This window comes from Staurois parvus, unplaced genomic scaffold (genome assembly GCF_062004578.1).
Source record: "Staurois parvus isolate SC_StPar_1 unplaced genomic scaffold, SC_StPar_1.0 ptg000425l, whole genome shotgun sequence".
Lineage (NCBI taxonomy): Eukaryota > Metazoa > Chordata > Amphibia > Anura > Ranidae > Staurois > Staurois parvus.
In genome coordinates, this window is record NW_028318221.1 from 1,378,901 (window position 1) to 1,406,445 (window position 27,545).

The 27,545-nt window shown below is 38.8% G+C and overlaps 1 protein-coding gene across 1 annotated transcript in view; it reads left to right on the forward strand.

Annotated features, from left to right (window-relative positions):
• The window catches only part of UNC13A (unc-13 homolog A), a 227,412-nt gene that overhangs the window by 195,311 nt on the left and 4,556 nt on the right, over positions 1 to 27,545 (forward strand). The window contains exons 37-44 of the mRNA XM_089687413.1: positions 7,190 to 7,228; positions 7,660 to 7,689; positions 9,879 to 9,935; positions 10,955 to 11,035; positions 12,075 to 12,222; positions 16,655 to 16,711; positions 17,855 to 17,947; positions 21,102 to 21,261. Coding sequence (XP_089543539.1) covers positions 7,190 to 7,228; positions 7,660 to 7,689; positions 9,879 to 9,935; positions 10,955 to 11,035; positions 12,075 to 12,222; positions 16,655 to 16,711; positions 17,855 to 17,947; positions 21,102 to 21,261 — 665 coding nt within the window. The remainder of the gene's footprint in view (positions 1 to 7,189; positions 7,229 to 7,659; positions 7,690 to 9,878; positions 9,936 to 10,954; positions 11,036 to 12,074; positions 12,223 to 16,654; positions 16,712 to 17,854; positions 17,948 to 21,101; positions 21,262 to 27,545) is intronic.

Genomic DNA, 27,545 nt, shown 5'->3' on the forward strand with positions numbered 1-27,545 from the left:
AGCAGTAAATTACCGCTGCTTTGTTTGCAGAGGAAACCGCTCAGTACCACACTGCACACACACGCACATACACACACACACACACAAACACACACACACACCTTCCACAGTCTTGGGGGCTCTGATTGAGGAATAAGTCAATCTTCCTTCTTCCTCCTCAATTCCCCCGGGATTCACTCTTTACTCCCACGATTCTCCAGCTCTGGGCTGGAGAATCTGGAGGGAGAATTTTCACACAGATCGTCAGTGAAGGGCTGACATCGCTCCTTCACACACTGACCATTTCTGTTTCTGTCAGTGACAGATTCTCTGTGTGCAGACATGATCAACAGAGAACATGTTCACCGCTGATTATCTCTGTTTCCTAGACCACTAATGATCTGAGATCAGCAATGATCCTTAGGATCGCCAATGATCTCAGTTTCATAAAAGGACACCAAAATCCCAATAAAATACATTTACTGTATGTTTTTGGTTGTAACATGTTGTAACATGAGAAAATGTGGAAAATTTCAAGGGGTATGAATACTTTTTCAAGGCACTGTATAATTTGGCAGTGGAGCACCTAGACAGATCACTTAGTAACAGAGTGATATTTAGGGCATACCACTAGGGAATCGCCATCAAAAATTGGGTTTGTATGCAGATGGCCTCCTCGCATGTTTCCAATCCAGCAAGGGCTTTTCCTGCTATCTTTCATGAATTTGCCATCTTTAGGATGTTTAGTAACTTCCAGGTTAACACACATAAAGCCATCACGCTCAACAATTCTCTTCCTGAGGGGGAAAACCTATACCTTATGGATCATTTTCCTTATCAGTGAACCCTAAGGTGATAAAGTGCTTAGGAATGCAAATTCCAGCGAGCCTCACACATTTATATAAAATTGACTACCCAGCATTGTTAAAATGGACCATTAAGCAATCTTGACTTGGACTTATAACACTCTTCAAACTGGATAATCTGCCATGTGTGGTTTCCAAATCATGCCAGTTACAGTCCTGCTTTTTTATGGATTCTTCGCATACTTAAAGTCCTCATTGCTGTGCCATTTGGGCGCAATCTCCTGTGCATTTGCATTATGATCTTCCGACAAGACAGAAATAATCTGGAGGACTGGGCCCTTGTTGCCCTTTTACTATAAATCTGCTTGTGGGTTGACATGTAAATCTTGTGTTTCTCTGCTGTAGATACAGTACATCCTAACCCTCCACTGTCCAGACTCCGGTCCATCTCCTCACATGCAGGTCCGATGACTCTGATATTAGAAAAATGAACTTCACTTAATTACTTGGCTGGTCATCCCTTTTTCTTCCTTCTATTTAAAAAATTCTGCCTGCCAGTCACCTTCAATTCACTTAACTCACTAAAGATTTAGTTCCATTTCCTGGCAATTGCCTACAATACTTTCAATTGCAAAGCTTTCTGACTCAATGTAACAGTCAGGGGGACATTGGTAGGGATGTCACATAATTTGAAGCTTTATGTCTTCAAACCGAGGGGCCTGCACATCTCATTTTGCTCCTCTATATAACCTTGCTTCACTATACCGGTCCCAATACTCCCCTGTTCATACGCTACTAGGAAAAATAGTTGGGTTGACAGTTCCAGGACAGAGGTCTTCTAAAAGCATTTACTCTTACCTATAAGGCATGTATTGTTTCCTCCTCCCAAGAATGGAGGTATAACATTCTTACATGATGGTACATTTGCTCTTTATGACATCCAAAATATGTATCATTAAACATCAAATCAATGCTGACATTGTTGACAGAAAACAAGCATCATGTTTCATAGATGTAGATCTTCTTCCCTGATTCAACCCTGTGTTTGCAGCAATAAAGCCGTCACAGGTATGGCTACCCTCATATCTGCTCTTATTTCCATACTCCTTGGTTCCATTATAAGACCAAAAATGCCCACTCCACTTCTTTCTATTAGCTGCCAGGGAGTCATTCCAAGTCACTTGAAAACTGCACACACTCCAATGATGACAGAATGGCTCCAGAGTTCACTGACCTCCATCTGATGCAGGAACTGACTGCTAAACTCTATGACTACTGCACTACATAAAAGAGCACGTGGAGTATATGGATCTTTTACTCTTTTTCTCTACAACAGCCTATTGTCCCAAGTAGGGGTCAACATCATTATATTCTCCCATAGCAGTTTTTTTCCCCTGTCCTCAGATGACAGTGCCGATCTATCATTTATTGTCTCCACAGCGCCGTCTCATTACTTTGTATGCAAACTGTGTCAATATAATGCCTTGTCTATACATCATTATATCATGACAAGAACCAATAGCTGTTTCAGTTACTTTGTATGAAAATTGTTATTAAAAATGTTATTCTTTAAAAAAAAAGTCATTATAGTTTCCCATTAGGATGCATTCACACCCCTGTGTTTTGTCACATTGAGGGTACAGCACTTTAGAAATTAATCCTGCTTGCCCCATTTTTTGTGCAATTACTGAAAGCTGTGCCTGTTATATATTAAACAGTAACCCATGTAAAACGCATGTGAAAAGGTCTATTAAACACCCCAATGAAGCTGCATCAAATAAAATACACTGAGGTGTAAATGTTACCTGTATACATTTACTATACAGTAATTGATTAAATTAGTAAATGTATACAGGGGAACATGTTGTAATTGTTGTGGAATGGTGTGTTGAACTCTTAATGCACTGGGTAAACATAGCTGGAAAGTTAGATGCCTGCATGGATGAGATGTGTGTTAAAGGACATATAAACCTAAAAGCAAAACTGTAATATATTGCAGCTTACCAGTCCTTAGGCTGCATTTGTTTTTTTTTTGGCAAAGTACAGAAAAAATACCTGCCATATCCTGCCAAAGTTTTTGTGTCCTTGTAACTTCCTGTGCACTGAGATTGATGTATATATTTATATATATTGTCAGATTCTTTTATGGATAGGATTAAACAGTTTTGCAAATGTTAACAAACTTAAAGCGCTTAGTGCTGTACCAATTTCATATTTCAAAATATGGGGAGGCTTCAAAACTGATTTTTTTTTCCCAATGTCTTCAGTCTATACAGGAGCATTTTAAAAACACTTTTCTTATCAAAGCTACAGTAGTTGGTAATCATATGTGAGGTTAATGGTGGATGTGGATCTAATATATAGTCAAAGATTTATTTCATTGAGAACAACATCTCTAATTGAGCAGTATATCCAAAGATGCAATATATTGCCAAAAGTATTGGGACACCCCTCCAAATCATTAGATTCAGGTGTTCCAATCACCTCTATGGCTACATGTATATAAAATTAAGTGCCTCGGCATGTAGACTGCTTCTACAAACATTTGTCAAAGAATGGGTCATTCTCAGAAGCTTAGTGAATTCAAACGTGGTACCGTGATAGGTTGCCACCTGTGCAATAAGTCCATCCGTGAAATTTCCTACTAAATATTCCACTGTCAACTGTTAGTGGTATTATAACAAAGTGGAAGCAACTGGGAATAGCAGCAAATCAGCCACGAAGTGGTAGGCCACGTAAAATGACACAGCGGGGTCAGCGCATGCTGAATCGCACAGTGCACAGACATCGCCAACTGTCTTCAGAGTCAATAGCTAAAGACCTCCAAACTTCATGTGGCCTTCACAGCAACAGTGTGTATAGAGCTTCATGGAATGGGTTTTCATGGCCAAGCAGCTGCATCCAAACCTTACATCAACAAGTGCAATGCAAAGCGTTGGATTCAGCGGTGTAAAGCACGCCACCACTGGAGTAGCAGAGATGTGATCTCTGGAGTGACTAATCACGCTTCTCTGTCTGGCAATCCGATGGACATGTCTGAGTTTGGCGGTTGCCAGGAGAACGGTACTTGCCTGACTGCATTGTGCCAAATGTAAAGTTTGGTGGAGGGGGGATTATGGTGTGGGGCTGTTTTTCGGGGGTTGGGCTTAGCCCCTTAGTTCCAGTGAAGGGAACACTTAAGGCATCAGCATACCGAGACATTTTGGGCAATTTCATGCTCCCAACCCGATAGAACACCTTTGGGATAAATTAGAGCAGAGACCGCGAACCAGGCCTTCTCGTCCGACATCAGTGACTGACCTCACAAATGCGCTTCTTGAAGAATGATCAAACATTACCATAGACACACTCCTAAACCTTGTGGACAGCCTTCCCAGAAGAGTTGAAGCTGCAAAGGGTGGGCCAACTCAATATTGAACCCTACGGACTAAGACTAGGATGTCATTAAAGTTCATTTGCGTGTAAAAGTAGGCATCCCAATACTTTTGGCAATATAGTGTATAAGCAACTGGAAAAATGCTAAAGATTTCCTGTTAAAGTATATCTAAAGGCATGTTTTCATTCAGTTTAGAGTAGGGAAGTATTAAAACCACTGTCAATTTTTTGTCATCTGTTTTACTATTTTAGGTAATCTCCCTTCACTTCCTGTCCTGTAGACACAACATAAAGTGAGATAGCTTTCCATAGTAAGCGAAATTGAAATGACTTTTTAGGCAGTTTTCATGGCAACAATTGGGAGATTTCCCCTCTATTCCTTTTCTGGTGGCAAATCAAAATTTTGGATTTACCCTCCTTTTTATTTTCCTTGACACTGATGATTAGGACAATTAGAGAGAGCATATTTCTCTAACAGGAACACAGACAGGAGTAAAAACGGATAGTAGTTCTATCCCCTCACCACTCTAAGATTAAATATGTTGCCTCTAGTTAAAGCTTGGTCCTGCCTTCTAAAGACCTCTTTTGTTCAATGAGGCCTCTTCCCATATTACAGGAGCAATAGACTTCAGGTGTGGTGGGTTGAGGGGCCAAACAAGACTTTCATAGAAAGTCAAGAGTTGCATGTGAATTTGGCTTAGTATATTTCTGGAACTACTGATAATTTTATGATCCCTTTTCACAGCAGATAACATCTCCTTTTGCATACAGATTCATAGCTGTCCAGAGTAAAATATGAATTAGTTGAAATCACCATTTTTAAAAGGATAATGAATCTTTACAAAATATTCATTTTCTAAGATTTTGTTTTGTACAATATGTGATTGACTACAGTTTGAATTTTGTCAAGCATTTAAACCCTGAAAAATAAGAAGGTAGTAAATAGGAAGCTAAATTGTGGATTTCCAAGTTTTTATTTTGAGTTTTTTTAATCGTATATTTTTAATGCTTCCTAAATGTACAACGAAGAAGAACTTTGTAAATTAAAGTTTACAATAAAGAAAAGATGACTGATGACTAATCTGTGCATGTACTGTATGTAAATGTAATTGGAATCGTTATTTACAAATTGATTTTGTAGTACCTACAGTAAAGTCTTATTATACAAGAAATAATAACCTTAAAAACTTGCATGACTTGGTTTGAAATCTATGGACTTAGCCAGCAAATGGCACTTACGATAACTTCACTTTTTCTGCTTTTAGAATTGTTTAACTGTGCCCAAGCATGGGTCAATACAAACAAGCAACAAGTTTCACTTGCAGTGATCAAGTAAGGGAAGAGTTAGAAGAAGAGTTAGGAGAAGGCAGGTAAAGGAAGGTTATAACCCGTCAGGTTTTTTGCCATATGTGTCCTATTGGGGAGATTTCCCTTTACTTCCTGTCCCTTAGCCAAAACAGGAAAAAGAGGAAATCCTTTCAAAGTGAGGGAAATCCTGGTTGTTACCAGGGTCACCAAAGCTAGTGTGCTCATTTGAAGATTACACTCTTTTCCCTTACTTTTGACCACTCAAATTTGACCACTCAAATTATAATTTAGAGCAAACAGCTGATCATTCCCTTTTCCACGAAGAAAAGGGGACAAACCTTGTAGTATTCAGGGAAATGATCATGGCAGAACCTGGAAAAGCAGGATTTGAGTGAGTAGAGTCGAACCCTTCACCTGCCTTAGACATTTACATTGGCCACATATAAAACAACCTACCCAGATCAAGCTCCTCCTTGCCCAGACCCAGTTCACAACAAACTACATCCTTTGTACACTCCTTTACATAGTGGCTTTTACCTGCTTGGCATCATCATGTGTTATTTTTTACTGTTGCTTGACTGTCTTCTTGTTCCCTCTTTACATGCAAATACTGCCTTATGTTACATGCTGCATTGTCTTGTCACGTGTATCAGTGACGTCTTATTAGTGTTAAATGTAACTTTAAATATCTGCAGCTTTATTTATTTGTATGTACAATATATAGGAAATCCGATCACTTACACTTTTATTAACTGGCAAAATCTCTGCCTGCCCAGAGTGTATTCCCCACTTCACCCTACTTGTTCCTGCTTTTGTATAAAGACATAGTTTACCTTTACTAATATACTGCGTGTGAAGGAAAGATGTGTCTGTAGATAAAAAGCAAATTGCACACCTTTGACTAAAGTTGAATAATGTCCTTGCTATAGGTTTAGGCCATTCATGTACCTCATAAACTCCAAATGAAAAACTCCCCCCTCCACTCCATCTCGCAATCCTGCCTTTTGCTACGACATGACTAGGACACACTCAGCTTTTCACATCCGCCATCACAGGAGTGAGCTTTCCAATGCAGAGCTCAGAGCTACAGCATCAGGGGAGAGAAATTGCATGTGAGAGGTGTAAATCAGAGAAAGAGCTCACTTTTGTGATGATGAGAGTGAAGAGTAACAGCTGGTTGTGTCTTAGCAACATCCTAGCAACAAGCCAGGATATATGTAGTGATATATGGGGTATGTAAATGGCCTGCACCTATAGAAAGGGCATTATTCAACTTTGATCAAAGCTGTGCAGTTTGTTTTCATCTATAGACACTCTTTATCTGCATAGGCAGTTTTTTTGGTGAAGGTGAACTGTGCCTTTAAGGTCCTGTGTCCATGAGCTTTTTTCTCACTTCAGACAGCTTTTGCATTCCCCTATAAGTCTATGGGAAGGAAAAACATGTTTGAGGTCATATGCAAATAAATTCTGAATGACCCCAAAAGCATCTCAAGCTGATGCCATTGACACAAGCTCAAAACCCTTCGACACAGACCCTTAAGGACTAAAATTTCACCATCACACTATCCACCATACTCACATACTGACACTAAATAAAACATACTCACACTTGCCTATATTGTGATCCCCAGCATTTTTTTATACTTGTTTTTTTTTACCAAACACTTGCCTGTGACTACAAAAAAAAATGAAAAGTGACCGACTGTGAAATGTTTCTGCAGGGGACGCTACTGAGAAAACATGGCAAAGGGCTAGAGAAGGTAAACCTGTATGCAGACCCATCACTTTTGTTTATTGCAGCATTGCATAGCTGATGAAGCGTTGTATCAGTGGAGAATGCTGAATATCCCTATTGTTCTGATACTGCACATCCCTGTACAGAAGCAATGTTGCAGTTTGTTAAATATTTGCTGTGAGAGGGAGTGGAGATGTGGAGGGAGCTGTTAAGGTTTATGTGGCCACTTGTGTTATGTCATTATACTTTTTGTCACTAGCATTGTATGTTCTGAGGTAATGGTTAACTGGTCATTTAGAGGAGCTAAGCAATGCATAACTAGTATTGGTTGTGTGCACTATGTGTGTAGCTGTTTTGTATATACATGTCCGATTTGTTAAGACATGTAATAACTGTTATTGTACACCTGTATTTCACATTCACACTCACGTGTTAATTCCACACTTCTCTCTCCAGAGCAGGGTGAAGCTGCCGTACCATGCAGATGTAAGGACACTGTGTGTGTGTCTGTCTGTCTGCACTTTTCCCATTTCGATTTCTATGTCTGTACAATCTCCCTTTGTGAGATGTGTTATAAATTTGTTTATGTGTTATTTTTTTAAGTAAAGTTTTGGTGTGTAGAAAAGCAAGCTTTTATTTGCAACCCCTTTTAGCAAGACGTAATAGACACTATGAGGAAAATGTGTACAATTTACAGAAAATAAACAGTAGACAGTAAGCAGAACAAGGGTTCTCAACCTGTTCCTCTTAACTTTTTTCAGTATCCCAAAGTGACACCAACCTCATGGTATACCATCAATCAGTAATGCAGCTCCTTTTCTTCCCTATTAGAATAACAGTTGGGCTGATTCACGAACACTGGGGGAAAATTAGCACAGTAGTGGAGTTGTTGCCTATAGGAATCTGTAGGTTTGACCTTTCATTTTATGAAAAGAGGCAAAAATTGAGTTATCATTTTATTTTTTGGGGGGGATGCTGTTGGGATCAGCCCTATTTCCCTATGTATAAAGACATGATCTATGGCTAGAGAAACTAATATGCCATAAGGGCAGACTAGAAGCCATTGACCTGGATTTGCAGATATGCTGGGGAGCAGTGATGAACTTGGGTGTGTATATGTGCAGATGCAGGGGTGGAGGATTCATTGGTCTCAGATGATTGACCTATACAGGTGACAGCTCCTGGCAGGTTCGCACACATGGGTTCAAATGCTAGTCTGAACACACCCAAGCTCATCACTACCGAAGAGCTGCAGGCCTCAGATGGAGTATACTAAAGAAACTGGGATGGTTAGGGTTGAGTTAACCATAAGGGAGTGCAGAGGGATCCAACCCTGCATCAGGGCCAACGGGCATGCTCCTAAACCAGACTTTTTTTAGTTACAATTTTTCCACTGTAGGTAAGAAAATGAAAGTTACTTGTATTGGTTTCATTATGTGACACTTTAGTTTTTTCCTTTCCATATTATGCCCAGTTTCTTTAAAGTGAATCTGTTATTAGAGAAATATGTTGTTTGCCATTGCTGACCTCCTTCTTGAAATGCTGTTGCTTAGCTGTTATGGTGACCCTATGACTTCAGTATATTGAGACCCTCATCTGGAATGAGAATACAGCTCAGGAAAAACAAATGTTACTGCATACTTGATCTTTTTTTGAAAGCAAGAGCTATTGGAAGCAAGAGATTAGCATGACAACCAGGCAACCACTATTTGCAGAAAAGGTGGAAAATAATGGTGAATGTCTTATTTCTCCTTTAACAGGGTTTCTTTAATTTGGGTCAATTTTAATACAATAGAATTATATTAGGCCTCTATGTTTGCATCGGTGGCTCAGTGCTTAGAATAAATAAAATTGTTACCCCGTAGAGACCATTTTAAATGCAAAACACATAATAAATTTAGTGACATTCATTCTGTCACAACATTTAACAAAGCTTATATTGATTGGATGCTAAAAACATTGAAACAGGCCAGAAAGTAACAAAAAAGTTAGTTTGTTTTCAAACAGCAGAGTGTGGAAAAAAGTAGGCATGACTAAAAAAATAGTTAGGCAATGCATTTTCAGTGGCAAGAGGAGTAAAGGTAGAATTCTATCGACTAAACCTAACATATGAGCATACAGAGAAAGCACACAAATGTTTAAAAATGTTGTAACTATCATTCTGGTGAATGTATAGACAAATCGTCATTCCAGTTATGGAGAGGGTAGGGAGGGATTAGAACCCCTGCCAGGTATTTTTTGTAACAGAGCCCACCAGAACAAAAAAAAAGAGGGTGAATCAGGCAGCAGTGAAAACTCAGCAAAACTTCTAACCCTTCTCTACTCAATTCAAAATATAAAAAAAAGTAACTTTAGATAGTTTAAGGACAGTTTATATTATGAGCAGGTATAGGCTTGATAAGGGAATGACAAACAAATAAATTATAAGCGCTAATTAGGAATATGAGTGTGTTTTGGGAGGGTGAGGCACCAAAGAAAACAGAATACAGACAAAAGCAATAATATGATGTAATTTTCTGTCAAAAAGATCAAAAGCAGTAAGGGAGATCTTTATGTTCTGTGTGTTGATTTTAATATCCAGGATCAACTACTGTGCAAAAAACAAAAACAAAAAAACTTGGAATGTATATACAGTATTATGTGTAATTGTTCAGTTTTTTTTTTGTTTCTCTTAGGGGACCCATCTGATCATTAATGCTGCTAAAGAGCTTGGACAACTATCTAAACTCAAGGTATGTTTTGGTAAAATAGATGGATGTCAAGGCTAGATGGTTTCGTTTACCCACATGGGTTGCTTATAAGAAAAAAATATTACCAAGAAGGCAGTGAAATCGGACTATATGCTGAGCTGCACATAATATTCCACAAAATTCCACAAGACATTTTAAGAGTGGGTGATATTCATATATGAATTTAAAAAACCAAGAACAATGTGTATACGTTGCTGACTGACCTTTATAAAACAACAGGAACAAGAATAGTTTCTACAGAGCTGGATGAATTTGTCAGATGGTCAGATGGTATAGACCGCTTAGGGAGCCTTATACCAAACCCTGCCTTTTGGGGTAAGGAATTTGGGCATAGCTAAGACAGTTTCAGGTATGTAGACATAGAATTTCCAAAAGATGTTTTACAAACAATAAGAGGATGTTGAACATAATGTTGAAGTTATTGAAAAAGCATGAAGGAGGAAAATGGATTCAGCATAGACTTAAGGAGAGGAATATGGAATAAGAAAATATTCTAGAGGGAAAATAGGTTGGGGAGGTGAGAGTAGAAGAAAGACAAAAAAGATTGGATTGGAGAGAAGGTACATGAGTCAGAGGGGGGGGAGAAGGCGTGGCATACTATTTTAGTAAATTAATTATATAATGAAGGTTGCATATATGTTGTCCATGGCCAAAATTTAAGGCATTTGTCATTAGTGCCATTAAAGAAGGCAATTTTGTATTTGTTTTCTGCTTCTTGTTCTGCCATTTTCTGCTTCTCCTTACCTAGACATTTGTTCTGGATGAACGACTCTGAAAGTTTTTCCGGAGGGGAGGTCAGCAGTGGCAACCTCTGCTATATATATACTCCTGCACTCTTTTCTCTAGCATTTTTAACACCTGAACCATGAAGATTTTACAGTGAAGAATCAGAAAGCTCTTGTTTCATTATATAATCCATTTGCAGTCTATAATGGTTAATCATTCTTGCCTTATCAGTATTTGTAATTGTTGACAAAGTTGTTAATTTTTACCTCATGTAGGATCACATGGTGAGGGAGGAAGCAAAGAGTCTGACTCCTAAGCAATGTGCCGTGGTGGAGCTTGCACTAGACACTATTAAGGTAATGATTACAGCACTACAGGCAAATCAAGATAATATCTTCTTCTTGCAGTGTTTTGTTTTTTTTTTTCATTGAAAACCACAGAATGAAAATTCCCAACTGAGCTGATTTTCACTGTTAATATCAATAAGGCAGAAGGTTTATGAATTTATTGCAAAAGAATGCTTAGGTTGAGACCAGGAGCTGCACTCTGAACATAGTCTTGGGGAATATAAAATGGCTGCTTAATCTGTGTTCAAATAATTCAGTGAGATCATTCTCGGTTTATTTACATTTGCTGAGGCTGTGATCGGAAGCAGTTCTCCTGCATACAGCCTCAGCTGCCTTTTACAAGTCATGGCCATAATTGGTTAACAGCGTCAGCCAGGATCCCTAGCCCCACAACATACTTTCAGCTGAATGGGGCCAGGGATGTATGTCTGGATGCTAGAACATTGGCAACCACCATCATCCTAGCAACTACAGCCCTGAGCAGGAAGCTGCTATTAATTAGTGGCAGTAATATGAATGACATCCTGCACAGTTGAATGTTCAATGCAGTGGGCAGATGAACAAGCCCTTTAGTTCTACTGTTTGCTAAAGCAGCTCATCTTCAAAGCAAACCCTGCATCACCCCGAATTTGAACCTCATCCCACTGTGAGCCACTATAAGTGAACACTTACAAGTTCTAGCCAGCAATCATTATTTGTTTTTATGCTTTTGCCCTGTGTGCCCCTAGCCCTTTGTATCCCCTTTATTTATACCAGTTTCTCCTCTGTGTGTATTGCCTTGGTGTCATGCAGGTTTCGTCACCTACTGTTAATAATTGCCCATTTGCTGAGAAACTTTGTTTGAGCGGATGTTCACAGAGCAGGGTTACAGTTCCCATGTAGTTGTGCTTTGAATGCTCCTACTACAGATAGTGTAAATAGCAGAGCATGAGGCCTTTAGTTTTGGTTTTAAGAATATTGGTGATCAAAATACAATTACATTAATTCAGTGTTTTTTGACACGGTGACTGTTGTGCCACTCATTGTATATTCTTTTTTTTCAATGAAGCAATATTTCCACGCTGGAGGTGTTGGTCTTAAAAAGACTTTCTTGGAGAAAAGTCCTGACTTGCAGTCTCTGCGCTATGCACTCTCTCTATATACACAAGCAACGGACACACTCATCAAAACCTTTGTCCAAACACAGACTGCTCAGGGTGAGACTTATTTCATATGTTTTTATGTGATCCTAATAACAGTTTTTTATGTGCTCGGTGATATAATAGTTTGACTGAAAATACATGTAGACTTTCCAATATCATAAGCTTTATTATTATTGTATATCCTTTATTTACTCTTCACTTTGTATTTCCTAATTGAAAACAACAGAGAAAGGTTGCTATCTGAAAAGTGATTAGCTTGTGTATAGCATCAGTACCAATTTAGCAGGTGGTCTGTTTAAAAATCCATGGCACCAACAAACCAAAACATATCATATATAACAGGAATACACATAACAGACATGAGTACGCTTTCCAGTGCTGTTATGCTGATTGCATTGTTTTCCAGTGCTTACAGCTTATATTTTAAACTGTTTTGTTTTAAGCACCGGAGGACCTCTGACTTCTTGCTAGTGTAATGTTGCATCTGATTTTTCTGTTTTGTGGTACAACATTTTGGTGGGAAATTGTATTTATACATTGTCAATGGAATATGGCAGTAACAATAGCTTTATTTAGTACACTTTGCATAACATTTAATGCCAAGGACACAGTAAAACTAAAACATTCTTGTTTACAGATCCAGTAATCCTGTTTTCAGTTGGGCTAGCCAGCTCCTTCCTTTTTTATTTATGGCAGTATTTATTTAAATATTTAATGGAATAGTAGAGTAATTCTGGATTAATGCTGCTGAATTATCTGACCTAGACCTTTTTTCTTGGTGTTGGCAGGGATAGACTGCAGGTTCATAGATACAGTACTCATCCTAAAAGATCAATTTGTAAAATTGCTACTTAATTTGTTTCTCATTTTAGCATTATGCTTGTTTTTATTTCTTTTAAAGTGTATTTAAAGCCAAATAATTAAAAAATTCTTGATAGAGTTTTATTTGCTGTCCATGTTCTGGCTGGGAAGGTGACTATGGTCACCAGCACTAAACATACGGGAAAATCTTCCATTGAAGATGCTTGTTCTGGTGACATTTGTTTCAGAGGGGATTTCTCTCACTTTGAAGAGATTTCATTTCACATTCACAGAAGTATAGTAAATCTAGAACCTTGGGACACTAATGCAAAAAAAAAAATATTTTCCTAAATAAAAATGTTCAGGCCTCCCTAATACTTACCTGAGCCTGATCCTGATCCAGTGATGAGCATGAGAGTAGCTGCTGTCCCAGCTGTCCCTCCTCATTGACTCAGAGACAGCACAATCAAAGCCAGTGAGAAGGGAGCAAGGGGCAGAGCTAAGCCCTGTTCTGTGTGTCTTACGGATACACAGAGCAGGGCTAGGAAGCCAGTATGCACAGGTGTCATCATAGCAAGTGGCTTGCTATGGAGGCACTCAACAGGGGGGAGGAGCCAAGAGCACCGGTGGTGGACACAAAAAGAGGAAGATTGGGGCAGCTCTCGGCAAAACCCTTGCACAGAGCAGGTAAGTATAACATGTTTTTTATTTAAAATATTTAAGCCTTTAGTATCAGTAAAGACAAAGTCAAATTTGTTAGGCCAAATGTAAGAGGGGTACAGTGTTCTATGAGACTCAAATTATGTCATTGTGGTAGGATGACAGTGGTGTATGGTCCAAAATAAATTACTGTCAGAGTATGAAGGAAACGTGCACACTATGTTTTTGTACGTTGTTGTTCTGTTTCTTTTTTTTGCCTTATATCTATGTGTATTTTTTTCATGTCTTTTATCCTTGTGTTCTTTGCTTTATGTAATAGTCACTTTGGAGTCCCTAAAACACAGAATGACAACAACCATTGCTCATTTTTATAAATCACTATTTTATGCAATCAATATTTTAGCTATATTTCAGCTGCACAGTCCACAAAAAAACTTTTTATGGCACCATCACTGCACTAACTAAACTTTGTGAAAAAAGTACACAATGTTTTACTTTTTTCATATTCATAAGGATCACATAAAATTACATAAATACATGAGGGGTATCAATTAAACATCTACAAAAATAAATAGTAAATGCAGGACATTGACATTTAAAAATAGGAGCTGAGCTACTAGGCTTGGTGTAGATCAGTGTTTCTCAACTCCAGTCCTCATGGACCCCCAACAGGTCATGTTTTCAGGATTTCCCTCAGATGAAACAGCTGTGGTAATTACTAAGGCAGTGAAACTGATCAAATCACCTGTGCAAAATAATGGAAATTCTGAAAACATGACCTGTTGGGGGTCCATGAGGACTGGAGTTGAGAAACACTGGTGTAGATGAATAAAAGCTTGCTCCTTTGTGTTGCATTCATAATCTTGTTAGGCAAGACAAATTGATTGAACATTATAATACATAAATAATGTGCTGCTCTGATAATCACTGCATCCTTTAAATACCTGAGTCAGGGCTAAACCCCACCAGACAGAGATTTCTCCAGAAAGGCTGTATGTAGATTTCTTTAAGAACATATGTCATCTAACAACGTTTGATCATTCCACACTGAGACAAAAAAAATTAGACTAATATACAGAACGTCTGCTTTGTGAAGTTTTCAAGCAGTTTGAGGTCTACTTTTAAACAAGTTCACTCAAGACTCACACAACTTTTACCAAAGAATCACACAATTTTACAAAAGGTTCAGCTAGAAAGATGCATGAAAGTTGTGGGAATCTTGAGAGAAAACATTAATGAATATAATTTTTCACTTAAATATGTAAATCCCAGCTTTACACTTGACCATTTACAAACTTGGTATATTCTTATTTACTGCAATACCTACTTTGCCAGTTAATTATCTCAGATTTTATATGTTAGCGGTAACTGGCCACAATTGCTAACCCTTTGCTCTATGAAAAAAATTAAAGTGTGTGAGTAGCCACAATTTTTTTTTTTTTCAGTTTTGGATAGAGTAGAAAAGGTTTAAAACCTCAATCTACTGTTTGTATCCCAGTGGGAAATTTCCCTCCTCTTCCTGTCCTGGAGTAGCAACAAGAAGGGAGAGCAAATCTTTACAAAATGATTGAATTCCCCTAGTCAAAGATTGTCACTAGTGCCTATTTTTGGAAGATTCACTCTCACTTCTTTCTTTGGTGGCAGCTTTAAAGTTTTTGATTTTCCATCACTTTATATTTCAGGGGGTCACTCTAAATAAATAATAGGTAGCATACCAGACAGCTAACGTTTCAAGTTTCATATATTTATTTTATATTTAAACCTCATATAAAGACATAATAGTAAATTGTAGTACATGCACATGATCTCCCCATAGTTCCTCTATCTAGACAAATGCAAACTCTCAGCTACAAGCATCATATACATTTTCATTAGAACAGGGAGCAGATCCAGGCTAAAAGTACAGTAAGTAACAAATATCAATATATATGGAGAGATTCCAGAAAAAACCTTCAGTTGACACACACACACTCAGGATCAAGTGGTGGTGTTTCGGAATAAAAACCCTTTTGCCAAGTGAAATCCACCAGATGGGGTGAATCTTCTCTAACGGGACACAGACAGCAATATACCTTAGCAGATAGCAAGAAAACAAAGTCCATGGTTTCTTTTATAGAAATCTTAACTCACTGTTACTGTCTGGAAGTTTTTAAATCACAAGTGCACTTTTAACTAAAAGTGTTGAATCTAGTAATGCCGAAAATAATATGGAATCAGCATGCCATTGGATTCCACCTTTCTGACTACAACCCATTTAAAAATACAGTGGGTAATTTGTTACCATTGAGAAGAAGAAAATTGAATGCTAACACCCTACAATAGCTTTAAAAAAACAAATGCCTCACATATGTAAGAATTTAACATATGCAATAATTATCAAACAATTGTGGGTAAATAAATGGTAGAACAAATTGAGCCTTTCTCAAAGTCAAAATTTTGGAATATTTTCAGAAGGAAGGTGTGCCAAAAAAGGACTGTTAATTTTCTCGTATTTTTACTGGCCATATGAATTCGTCACTCCAAATGAAACTAATCAATTCCATAGGGGGAATATGAACCAGATCAAAAATCTGTTATATCATTTAGAGTTATTTTCTTAAACTGATTCTTGAAGTTGCACTTTGTTGTAATGTCTTCGCTAATTACAGCAGCAGGAAAAGATAAAAATATATTACAAAAAGCAATTTTAGTAAAAATAATGCCTTAAAATAAATGAGAAGAACCAATTATCTTAATTATCCTACAGCATAATGACTGTGTCCAAAGAGTAGTCATTCTATACCTAAGCAGGCTTTAAAGTCTCCCTTATTGTTACAGAGCAGACATATTTCCCAGAACAATTTAAAGAAACCCCAACTAAAAAAAAAAAAACATGTTACACATTTTAACCAATATTCACTTGATTCATGCCCTATGGTAAAGTATTTATGCTAATATTAGTAAATAATCCTCTTTTCATGTCGACGTGCACCTTCTACTTCACATCTCTTCCATCTCTTCTTTCTTCCTTTCCTTTATCCCTCAGTCCATGGTGGAAAAGGTATTAGGTTTACTCTTAGTGAAGAGACTTATCCAGAAAAGGGTATGTCATTGGTACAAAGGTTTTGGAAGCATGTCCTATATTGCCAGGCAAATGAACCATTTCCACTTTCAGCTAGAGATAATTTTCTGGCTTATGAGGAGTAGTGGAGGGGTTTGGTTAAGCATGTAGAAACTCCAGTCCCACTTGTCAGCAGTTAACACCATGTCTTCATTTTGCAGTGTTGTTTTGTTACGTAGAAAAAAAAACAACTTTTCATGTTTTATTTGTTGTGTGTGTCTGAACTGTAGCTGTTCTAAGTAACCTTAAATTATTCACATGCATTCCTGCATTTTATAAAGATACTAAATAACTAACTAATTTTAAGGCAATTACAGACTCTGTGAACTTCTTTTGAGTGACATCCTAGTAATATACTACAACAGTATGCCAAGGAAATATTTATTCTAACCAGATTGATGCCAGATCTACAAAATTGCTGCAATTTGTTTACCTGTATAAGTGGGACTGAAGTATTAACTCCTTTGCTACTGGTGTTTTAATACAGCACGCTATTGGGACCCTTATTTTTGAAACTGAATGTGAAGCTTGTCTTGCAATCCATTGCAAGATGATACTTTGCCTGTAGAAAGCATGCAGTACATCAGTTTGGTTTAGCCCAAATTTACTTTGTAGCAGTAATGTTTCTTAAACTATGCAACGTATAATGAGAGTTTTTAGACCAAGCTGGCAAAACTAAATGTTGATAAGGTAACAGAAAAAGAAGAAATCCATGATGGAACCCTCAAGTGTGTAAGATTAACACATTAATATAGAGGTTGGAGTGGGTGTTCCAACACATGCCTTCAGTTTAAAGCAGAAAGAAAACACTAATTTGCATGTTGCACCAAGCAAGCATGGATAGACTGCAGCGGATCCATAAAATGTCACAAGTATAAACTGGTGGACTTGAGTTATAAGTCAAATTGTAACCCAGCTCCGCAGTAATATAAACCAAAACTGAATTAACTGCTGGCAGGTGTAATTAAACTAAACTAATATAATTTGAATAATCTGAAGAAGGTTGCAGAATGGTCTTAAATGTTTATAAATCTCTTAGACCCTGTCAGCAGTTATACTCAGAAAAGCCTGGTGCCCATAGTTCTGTGATGATGTGCTAAGTATTCGTATGTTTGCATTTGCCAGGATCTGGAGTGGATGATTCAGTTGGAGAGGTTTCCATTCATGTAGAACTCTTCACCCATCCAGGAACAGGGGAGCACAAGATTAGTGTCAAAGGTAAAAAAATAAAATGCCAGTTGCTACTTGTTCAAGAACCTACATGGCACTTAAAGCCAACAGATTTTCTAATGCAGACTAATGAAGTAACTGAACATACTTTATTATGCCAGGCTTATCAACAGTGATGATCAGAATGGTACTGAGCATCTTAGAAAAAAGTTTACATAATGGATTTTGAGGGATCAGTAGTAGTTACAGTATTTCATAACAAGAAATGCAACTTTCTATATATATGTATTCTCCTACTGTTCTCATTGGTGACCCACCCTATAACTGGACATGGAAATAATTGGGCTTTATTAAAGCAGCAAACAGCCCTACGAAAAATAGCGGAAAATAGTTAAGCAAGTTTGAAAGAGATATATATATAGATATATATATAAAGAGTAGTAAGATAATGTAGTAAATAGAGTCGATGTTCATTCTCTTTCTCCCCTGTGAGAAGCTTTGCTTTCAAGCATTTGGTGAGTGGGGAGAGATGCTGCAGGGAATAATAAACGACAGTCAATGCAACAAATGTCCCCAGTACACAGTAAGAGGGATGCAGTTAACTATAGGGGCCTAACTATAATCTATTAGACCCTAACTAACCACTGGCTGGCAAGTAAATGTTCCCTTTTTTAAATCTGATAGCTGTGGGGCCCTTTAAACTCAACAGTGGGCTGCTCAGCTTTTAAATGGAGGTTATTTTAATCCACAAGGGTAATTATTCTTCACAAAGTGTCCCATAATAGCTGACAGTGAAATGGTGGGGTGGAAAAAGCTCTGTCAGTGTAGTAGTTTCCCATATACAGTCAGGTCCATAAATATTGGGACATCGACGCAGTTGTAACATTTTTGGCTCTATACACCACCACATTGGATTTGAAATGAAACAAACAAGATGTGCTTTAACTGCAGACTGTCAGCTTTAATTTGAGGGTATTTACATCCAAATCAGGTGTAGAAATTACAACAGTTTGCATATGTGCCTCCCACTTGTTAAGGGACCAGAAGTAATGGGACAATTGGCTTCTCAGCTGTTCCATGGCCAGGTGTGTGGTATTCCCTCATTATCCCAATTACAATGAGCAGATACAAGGTCCAGAGTTCATTTCAAGTGTGCTATTTGCATTTGGAATCTGTTGCCGTCAACTCTCAAGATAAGATCAAAAGAGCCGTCACTATCAGTGAAGCAACCCATCATTAGGCTGAAAAAACAAAACAAACCCATCAGAGAGATAGCAAAAACATTAGGCGTGGCCAAAACAACTGTTTGGAACATTCTTAAAAAGAAGGTGAGCTCAGCAACACCAAAAGACCCAGAAGACCACGGAAAACAACTGTGGTGGATGACTGAAGAATTCTTTCCCTGGTGAAGAAAACACCCTTCACAACAGTTGGCCAGATCAAGAACACTCTCCAGGAGGTAGGTGTATGTGTGTCAAAGTCAACAATCAAGAGAAGACTTCACCAGAGTGAATACAGAGGGTTCACCACAAGATGTAAACCATTGGTGAGCCTCAAAAACAGGAAGGCCAGATTAGAGTTTGCCAAACGACATCTAAAAAAGCCTTCACAGTTCTGGAACAACATCCTATGGACAGATGAGACCAAGATCAACTTGTACCAGAGTGATGGGAAGAGAAGAGTATGGAGAAGCAAAGGAACTGCTCATGATCCTAAGCATACCACCTCATCAGTGAAGTATGGTGGTGGTAGTGTCATGGCGTGGGCATGTATGGCTGCCAATGGAACTGGTTCTCTTGTATTTATGGATGATGTGACTGCTGACAAAAGCAGGAGGATGAATTCTGAAGTGTTTTGGGCAATATTATCTGCTCATATTCAGCCAAATGCTTCAGAACTCATTGGACGCCGCTTCACAGTGCAGATGGACAATGAACCAAAGCATACTGCAGAAGCAACCAAAGAGTTTTTTTAAGAGAAAGAAGTGGAATGTTATTCAATAGCCAAGTCAATCACCTGACCTGAATCCGATTGAGCATGCATTTCACTTGCTGAAGACAAAACTGAAGGGAAAATGCCCCAAGAATAGCAGGAACTGAAGACAGTTGCAGTAGAGGCCTGGCAGAGCATCACCAGGGATGAAACCCAGCATCTGGTGATGTCTATGCATTCCAGACTTCAGGCTGTAATTGACTGCAAAGGATTTGCTACCAAGTATTAAAAAGTGAAAGTTTGATTTATGATTATTATTCTGTCCCATTACTTTTGGTCCCTTAACAAGTGGGAGGCACATATGCAAACTGTTGTAATTCCTACACCGTTCACCTGATTTGGATATAAATACCCTCAAATTAAAGCTGACAGTCTGCAGTTAAAGCACATCTTGTTCATTTCATTTCAAATCCATTGTGGTGGTATATAGAGCCAAAAATGTTAGAACTGTGTTAATGTCCCAATATTTATGGACCTGACTGTAGGTGTCGGTAGCATTCAACGCACAAGAGGGTGGCCTAAGTCTGCTTACCACTCTGACATCTGAATCAGTTCATCAGTCCTCTGATGGCTGTCCATGCACACAGGACAAAGGTGGATAAGAGGCACTGTCCCCAAAGCACAATAGAGGGGTTAGTGGCCAGTTTTTCACAAGATCAGCTGTCTATTTAGAGCATCAGCTCTCTTGCAAGCCCTCCCCTTGACAAGCAATACACCTCTCTCTCTGGTTTTTCCATGCGGGTCTTTCCCAGCTCAAAGCCACACTCCCATGTCCTTGAGCCCTTTTCCTGCCACCATAATTTGAGAAAAATGTCAATGTAAGATAGTTTAACTGGCAGTTACTTTTAACGATAAATTTAAAGGAAATTCCACGGTTCAGTCACAGACATATCCCAAAAATAAAGGTCACAACTAAACCTGAGCTTTAGTATGTGGAAGAGATTTTGGTTAGATGTACAAAAGTCCTGAGCTCAAAACAAGAGCTTCAAATTAAGACTAATTTGGGGCCCAGCAGGTACACTAGGATTTAATAAAGTAAATTAGGAGCAGACCTGAAGCATGTACAATTATGGTTAGGCATATTCTTTGTATGTTTAAAATCTGGTTTGCTGTTTTAGACAGCTGATTCACTTTTGCTTAAATTGTATTTGACCAAAACATATGGAATTCATTTTGCAAGATTTTACAAATTTTTTTGTTTTGTTTTAAGTCGTTGCTGCAAATGATCTGAAATGGCAAACTTCTGGGATTTTCCGGCCTTTTATTGAGGTGAACATGATTGGTCCAAACCTGAGTGACAAAAAGAGAAAATTCACTACAAAATCTAAGAATAATAGTTGGGCCCCAAAATACAATGAGAGCTTCCAATTGTGAGTATGCCTACAAACTTCAGTATCATACACCAATCACAAATCTGCATAACAATAACAATGGCAATAGTACTTAAACCTGTCAAACCTGGGCCATATCAACTGAGCAATTCAAATAAATGATGAAAACTGGTTCAGTACAAAATACAGAGCAAAATTATTAGTAGGTCCTAGGAATTACAGATACAGTTATATGCAATTCTCAATCTTTTCTTAAAAAGGCAAGCTTGGGTCCACCTACTGTCAAGCCTTTAAGAGACTATGGGCAGGCGAAATTGGGACCAAGCTTGACTTTCATAGGGCAAAAAGTTACACATATCTTGGGAATTACTTATGATTCTGGTAGGTGGTTTCACTGCCTTTGTATTTTTTTCCTCATATGCTTAACTTGGACTGTGATTTTATTTAATAATATTAATATAATATGCACTCAGCGGCCACTTTGTTAGGTACACCTGTTTAATTATTTGGTAACACAAATCGCTAACCAGCCACCCACATGACAGCAACTCAATGCATTTGGGCATCTAGACGTGGTGAAGACGACTTGCTGCAGTTCAAACCAAGCATCAGAATGGGGAAGAAAGTGGATTTAAGTGACTCTGAACATAACATGGTTGTTGGTGCCAGACGGGCTTGAGTATTTAAAAAACTGCTGATCTACTGGGATTTTCATGCACAACCATCTCTACGATTTGCAGAGAATGGTCCGAAAAAGAGAAAATATCCAGTTAGAAGCAGTTGTGAGGACGAAAATGCCTTGCTGATGTCAGAGGCCAGAGGAAAATGGGCAGACTGGTTCGAGATGATAGAAAGGCAACAATAACTTAAACTAGAAAAGCTACAATTTCTGGGAAAATTGTGTGAAGTGTTCTTGCCTCCACCAGTAGTCTAGGGCTTGAAAATGAGGGAGTGATGGCAGTTTAGAAATCATGTCCTGATTTTTCAGCTCACACTCTAGCTTTTGTCACTCTGCTGCCTGCTCACACACCTGGGTTCCTATGGCAACTCACTCTACAGCAAGGGCAGAGAAGAGCGGTTAAAAACAAACTGCTCCAACTAGCTCACTTCACTGGCAGTTGCCATCTTCAAATGGTTGTAGTTTAAAAATTATAAATCCTACACTGAAGAGCTTTATATTGTGAGAATCACAAGACCCAGACCTACATTTTGATGTATAGTATTGTCTCTGAAATATTAAAAATGAAGGCACAGTCGCAGTTTAGGGATTGCCCTTCAAATTTGAGGTGGCTAGAGTGGAGTTTCAATTAATGTCAATGGGCGGTGTGAGTTGCAAACAAATGGTCATATTGTGAAAACTGTCAGGACTATGGCTTAGCCATGGACATTTTTAGTGGCAGCAGGGATAGCTGAACGTTTTGATGTAAGATTTGTGTAGGTGGGCTTGAAAATGAGGGAGTGATGGCAGTTTAGAAATCATGTCCTGATTTTTCAGCTCACACTCTAGCTTTTGTCAGCTCACACTCTAGTTTTGAACATTCCGCCATTCATTCCTATGGGACCAACTTCACCACCATAACACCGATATTTCGTGAACCATTCGGCGAAACGTTCCACAAAGTAATAGCACACCAATCGGGAACAATCCGCACGTTTCGGTATATTACTGTCTATGTAGTGTAAAAACTGTGGGAGGAGTTAGGGTGGTAAATTTGGCTATAATAATAAGAATATATATGTGAGATAACAGTAAGTGGTCTTGCCATGCAAGAACACTTAATAACCACTCGTTACAACCAATGTATACCATCACTGAATGCACAACACATGGAACTTTGAAGAAGATGGGCAACAGCAGCAGAAGACCACACCGGGTGCCACTCCTGTCAGATAAGAAAAGGAAACAGAGGCTAAAATTTGCACAGGCTCAACAAAATTGAACAATAGAAGATTTGAAGAACGTTGCCTGGTCCAATGAGTCTCGATTTCCCTAGAGATGGTTGTGCGTGTAAATCTCAGTAGATCAACAGTCTCTGAAATACTTAGACAGCCTGTCTGTCACCAACAGCCATGCTATGTTCAAAGTCACTTAAATCCCCTTTGTTCCTCATTCTGATACTCGGTTTGAATTTCATCAAGTCGTCTTCACCATGTGTAGATACCTAAATGCACTGAGTTGTTCCATGTGATTTGTGTTACCAAGCAATTGAAAAGGTGTACCTAATAAAGTGGCCGGTGAGTGTATGTAATACTGGGTGATGTTAATCTATAGTGACCAGAGTCAGGATATAGGTCAGAACATGTACTCAGTGGTGTAGCATGGGTTGTTAGCTCCTGGGGCAAGGCAAGTAATTTGTGCCCCCTAACACTCGGACTTTTAGCATTCCCTGAGTCCTTTCCATTAGTACAGTATTAAATCCCTTACCTTAATCACATACCAAGATGGCGCATATTTGTGTACCAGAATGTAAACACAGCTGTGATGAGAGCGCGCACCTGCAGGCTCCCGACAGAGTGACCGGTGGCTGACGAAAAGCTCCCTAGTACTACTTGCGAAAGGGACCTTTCCAATCATGTGACTGCTGTGACAGCCAATCATGGTGGTCACATTATCATAAAGCCCACCCCGTCTTCCGGCATCTGAACCCCTTAAAGGGCTGAGAGGCGCCAGCGGAAAAGGGGTTAACATTCCTGCCTGATTTAAAGTGATAAGCACAGATGTTTCAAATTATTATATTTTTTTGAGAAACCAAGTTATTAAATAATGCCAAGGTGGCAAAGGTTCCGTGACCAGTTGATATGTAAATTCCATCTTGTTATACCCCTGCCCATCACTCTACTGGTCTATGCCTTCAGCCTGTGTCAAGCACCTCATCATTAACACTGACACTGACTGAGCTACCCTACTCTTATTTCAGTGAATGGTTGCTGATTATACTCCTATTCCTCTTCTTCTAAGGGGAAACTAAGTAAGGGTTGGGCATGAGTTTATTTTCTTTGCCCTTTTCTCTGGTTGCCCTTTGTCAACAGCCCTGACTTCATGACATGGAAAGCTCCAATGGGCCACAAGGACTCAGGAATATAGTAAACAAGAAACAGTCTGCAGAACTGTATTAGCAGCTTTCCATGTCATGATGTCAGGGCTGTTGACAAAGGACAACCAGAAAAAGAGGACAAAGACAATGCACTCGTGCCCAACCCTTACTTAGTTTCCCCTTACATAGTTACATAGTTACAAAGTAACATAGTCTGGCTGAAAAAAGACAAAAGTCCATCCAGTTTAGCCATAAAAAAAAAAAAGAAAGTTATAATCCTCTACCCACAGTTGATTCAGAGGAAGGCAAAAACCCAGCAAAGCATGATACAATTTGCTCCTGCAGGGAAAAACAATTCCTTCCTGATCCCCCGAGAGGCAATCGGATATTCCCTGGCTCAACTTTACCTATAAATGTTAGTATCCAGTTATATTCTGTGTATCTAAGAAATATTCCAGGCCTTTTTTTGAAGCAATCCACTGAGCTGGCCAGAACCAACTCTTGAGGGAGTCTATTCCACATTTTCACAGCTCTCAATGTGAAGAAACCTTTCCATGTTTGGAGATTAAATTTCTTTTCCTCCAGACATAAAGAGTGCCCCCTTGTCCTCTGTGATGACCTCAGGGTGAATAGCTCTACACCGAGTTCACTATATGAACCATTGATGTATTTATACATGTTGACCATATCCCCCCTTAATCTCCTCTTCTCAAGAGAGAATAAATTCAGTTCCTCTAATCTTTCCTCATAGCTGATCTCCTCTATGCCTCGTATCAGTTTGGTTGCCCTTCTTTGTACTTTCTTCAGTTCCCCAATGTTCTTTTTGTGAATTGGTGCCCAAAACTGAACTGTATATTCCAGATGAGGTTTTACTAATGATTTGTACAGGGGTACAGAAAAAGAAGGAGGAGGAGAACCAATGACCGGCCACTGAACTAAGAGTGTGGCCTTCATGTTTCTCCCACCCTAGGATTCTATGTCCCAGACAGTCCCTGTTGAGCCTGCTTATCTTCAGCCAGCCTGGTCCCAGGATAGCAGTGCACTGCCACCACTCACCTGGTAGTGCTCTTCTTGTCTCCCATACTGAGTGTGGCTGATGAGAAGAGGAGATCCGGAGCCTGAGGCCCAGCCAGAGGTGAGACCTAGACAGCAAGTCGGGAGCAAACAACTGCACCAACCGCGATCACCTGCCAAAGCCAGCTGTGTCTGCTGTGCCCACACATGACCCAGTTTGGCCATTCACAGGGTGGTGGGCACCCATGTCTGCCTTCCCAGAAGAGTTGAAGCTGTTATAGCTGCAAGGGGTGGGCCAGCCTAATGTTGAACCCTACGGACTAAGACTGGGATGCCATTACAGTTCATGTGCTGGTAAAGGCAAAGGCAGGTAAAGGTAAAGGCAGTACATCCCAATACGTTTGGCAATATAATGTATATTTTCCCTTAGGGTTTGAATGCAATGCCTACAAGAACGTATACATACTGTATGCCACATTTCCAAGTACTATCACCCTGCTGTGTTTGTGAAGATTTTTATTCATCCAGGTCATTATAGCTAGTAGGAGTTAACCACATATAACTGGACTTGTTTTGTAATGCTGAAGACCTTTTGCCACTCATCCAAGTGGTTTCCTCAGTTTTAATGAGTGTGAAGAACATACCGGAGCTTTTATAGCCTCACAGGTAACTCAGTCACCCTAATTCAAATACTATGAGTTCAAAAATGTTTAAAGGAAGATCCTGAGTATCCAAGAAGACAGAGGTATGTATTTTTTGCATAAATAAATCAATATGCTGGAAGGAAATCTGGGGCAGGTGTTAAGTTTTCAGATTACATTACTGAAGGTGTGATTTGTTGTCTAATTACACTGTTCAACAAATTTTTATTTTTTGCCAGTTTTGGAAACAAGGATCCATTTCTTAATGAATTTCACATTCTGAGTTCAAATATAACAATGCAATTTGTCAATTGGCTCTAGTTTTTCTGTAAACGGAAAGTTTTCTACTATAGGCGTAATGACTACATAATGCACAATAATTATATAGATAGATGTCTTTCCAGAAATATAAAGTGATATTGACTACATAACAAAGCCTAAATGGCATAATATATTGCATAGGATTACCAAGAAAAATTATAGCCATAAGCTAAGTTGAATCATTTTAATACTTAGGATTCTCACTAGTTTTGTCTTCAGTTTGTGTCGGTTTTGCTTCTCTTGGCTTTTCTCTTGTATTCGAGGAAAGGGCTATCTCTTACAACTGCACGTGACTACACGCTTCAGGTTCTTCCTCACTTGACTCAACCACGAAGGATTCTGGTGCTTTAGGAATTGGTAGCCCCTCTCCATGAGGAACTGGACGTATTGCCGATGGAATATTTGGATAGTGCACAGATAACTTTTTCTTCTTATTTAGCCCTTTTACAATTGGAGGCACCATACAAAAGTAACAATTACTAACATGATCTGTTGGCTCTCTCCAAATCATTGGCACAGCGAAAGGCATAGATGCCTTTTTTCCATTCAACCATTGCTCCAGTGCCGCCCCACAAGAATTGCAGCATATATGTGGTGCCCAGGTCTTGTCCTGGTCTCCTATCTTGCAGCCAAAATACAAGTTGTAAGCTTTCTTAATCATTCCTGTTATCCTCCTTTTTTGTGAGATAAAAGTTATTTCACCGCAGATATAGCAGAAATTATCTGCTTTATTCACACAAGTTCGAGGCATTACTGAGTAGCCTATATAAGCATAAAACGAAATGTAAAGACGCTGTCAAACTACAATCAGCTACAGATACTGCAGCTTTTATGCAGTGAAGTAATGCAATTAAAGGCTAATATTGCATCATCTCAGTATACATGCAATTTTCTATTGGTCACCAGTATCAATTGCGCAATATGCAGCTGAAGTTGCATCATAATTTTGAATGGCTTATGTCATTAGATGGGTGAATATATCATGGAAACTAGAGCCAATCAACATTTTTTAGGGTCATTTTCGTTTTCAGCACCCCAAAATTATGTAAGATTAGCTAATTTTATGCCCAAAACTTTTTACCTGTTGAACAGTGTTACCTGGGTAAAGATGGCAAGACTGCATTATATGAGGGTGAGGTGAGGTGATGGATGCTCCTACCCCACAATACAGTTTGCTGTTTGTTGCTGTGTTGCTCTATGTGAACGCAGTGTTGTTTTTTAGTGACTAGAACTGACTTGCTCTGCTCCTTATTGTATTTGGTGATAATGTGCACTGTTCCATTCTGTACATATGCAAGAGCAAAAAGTAGTA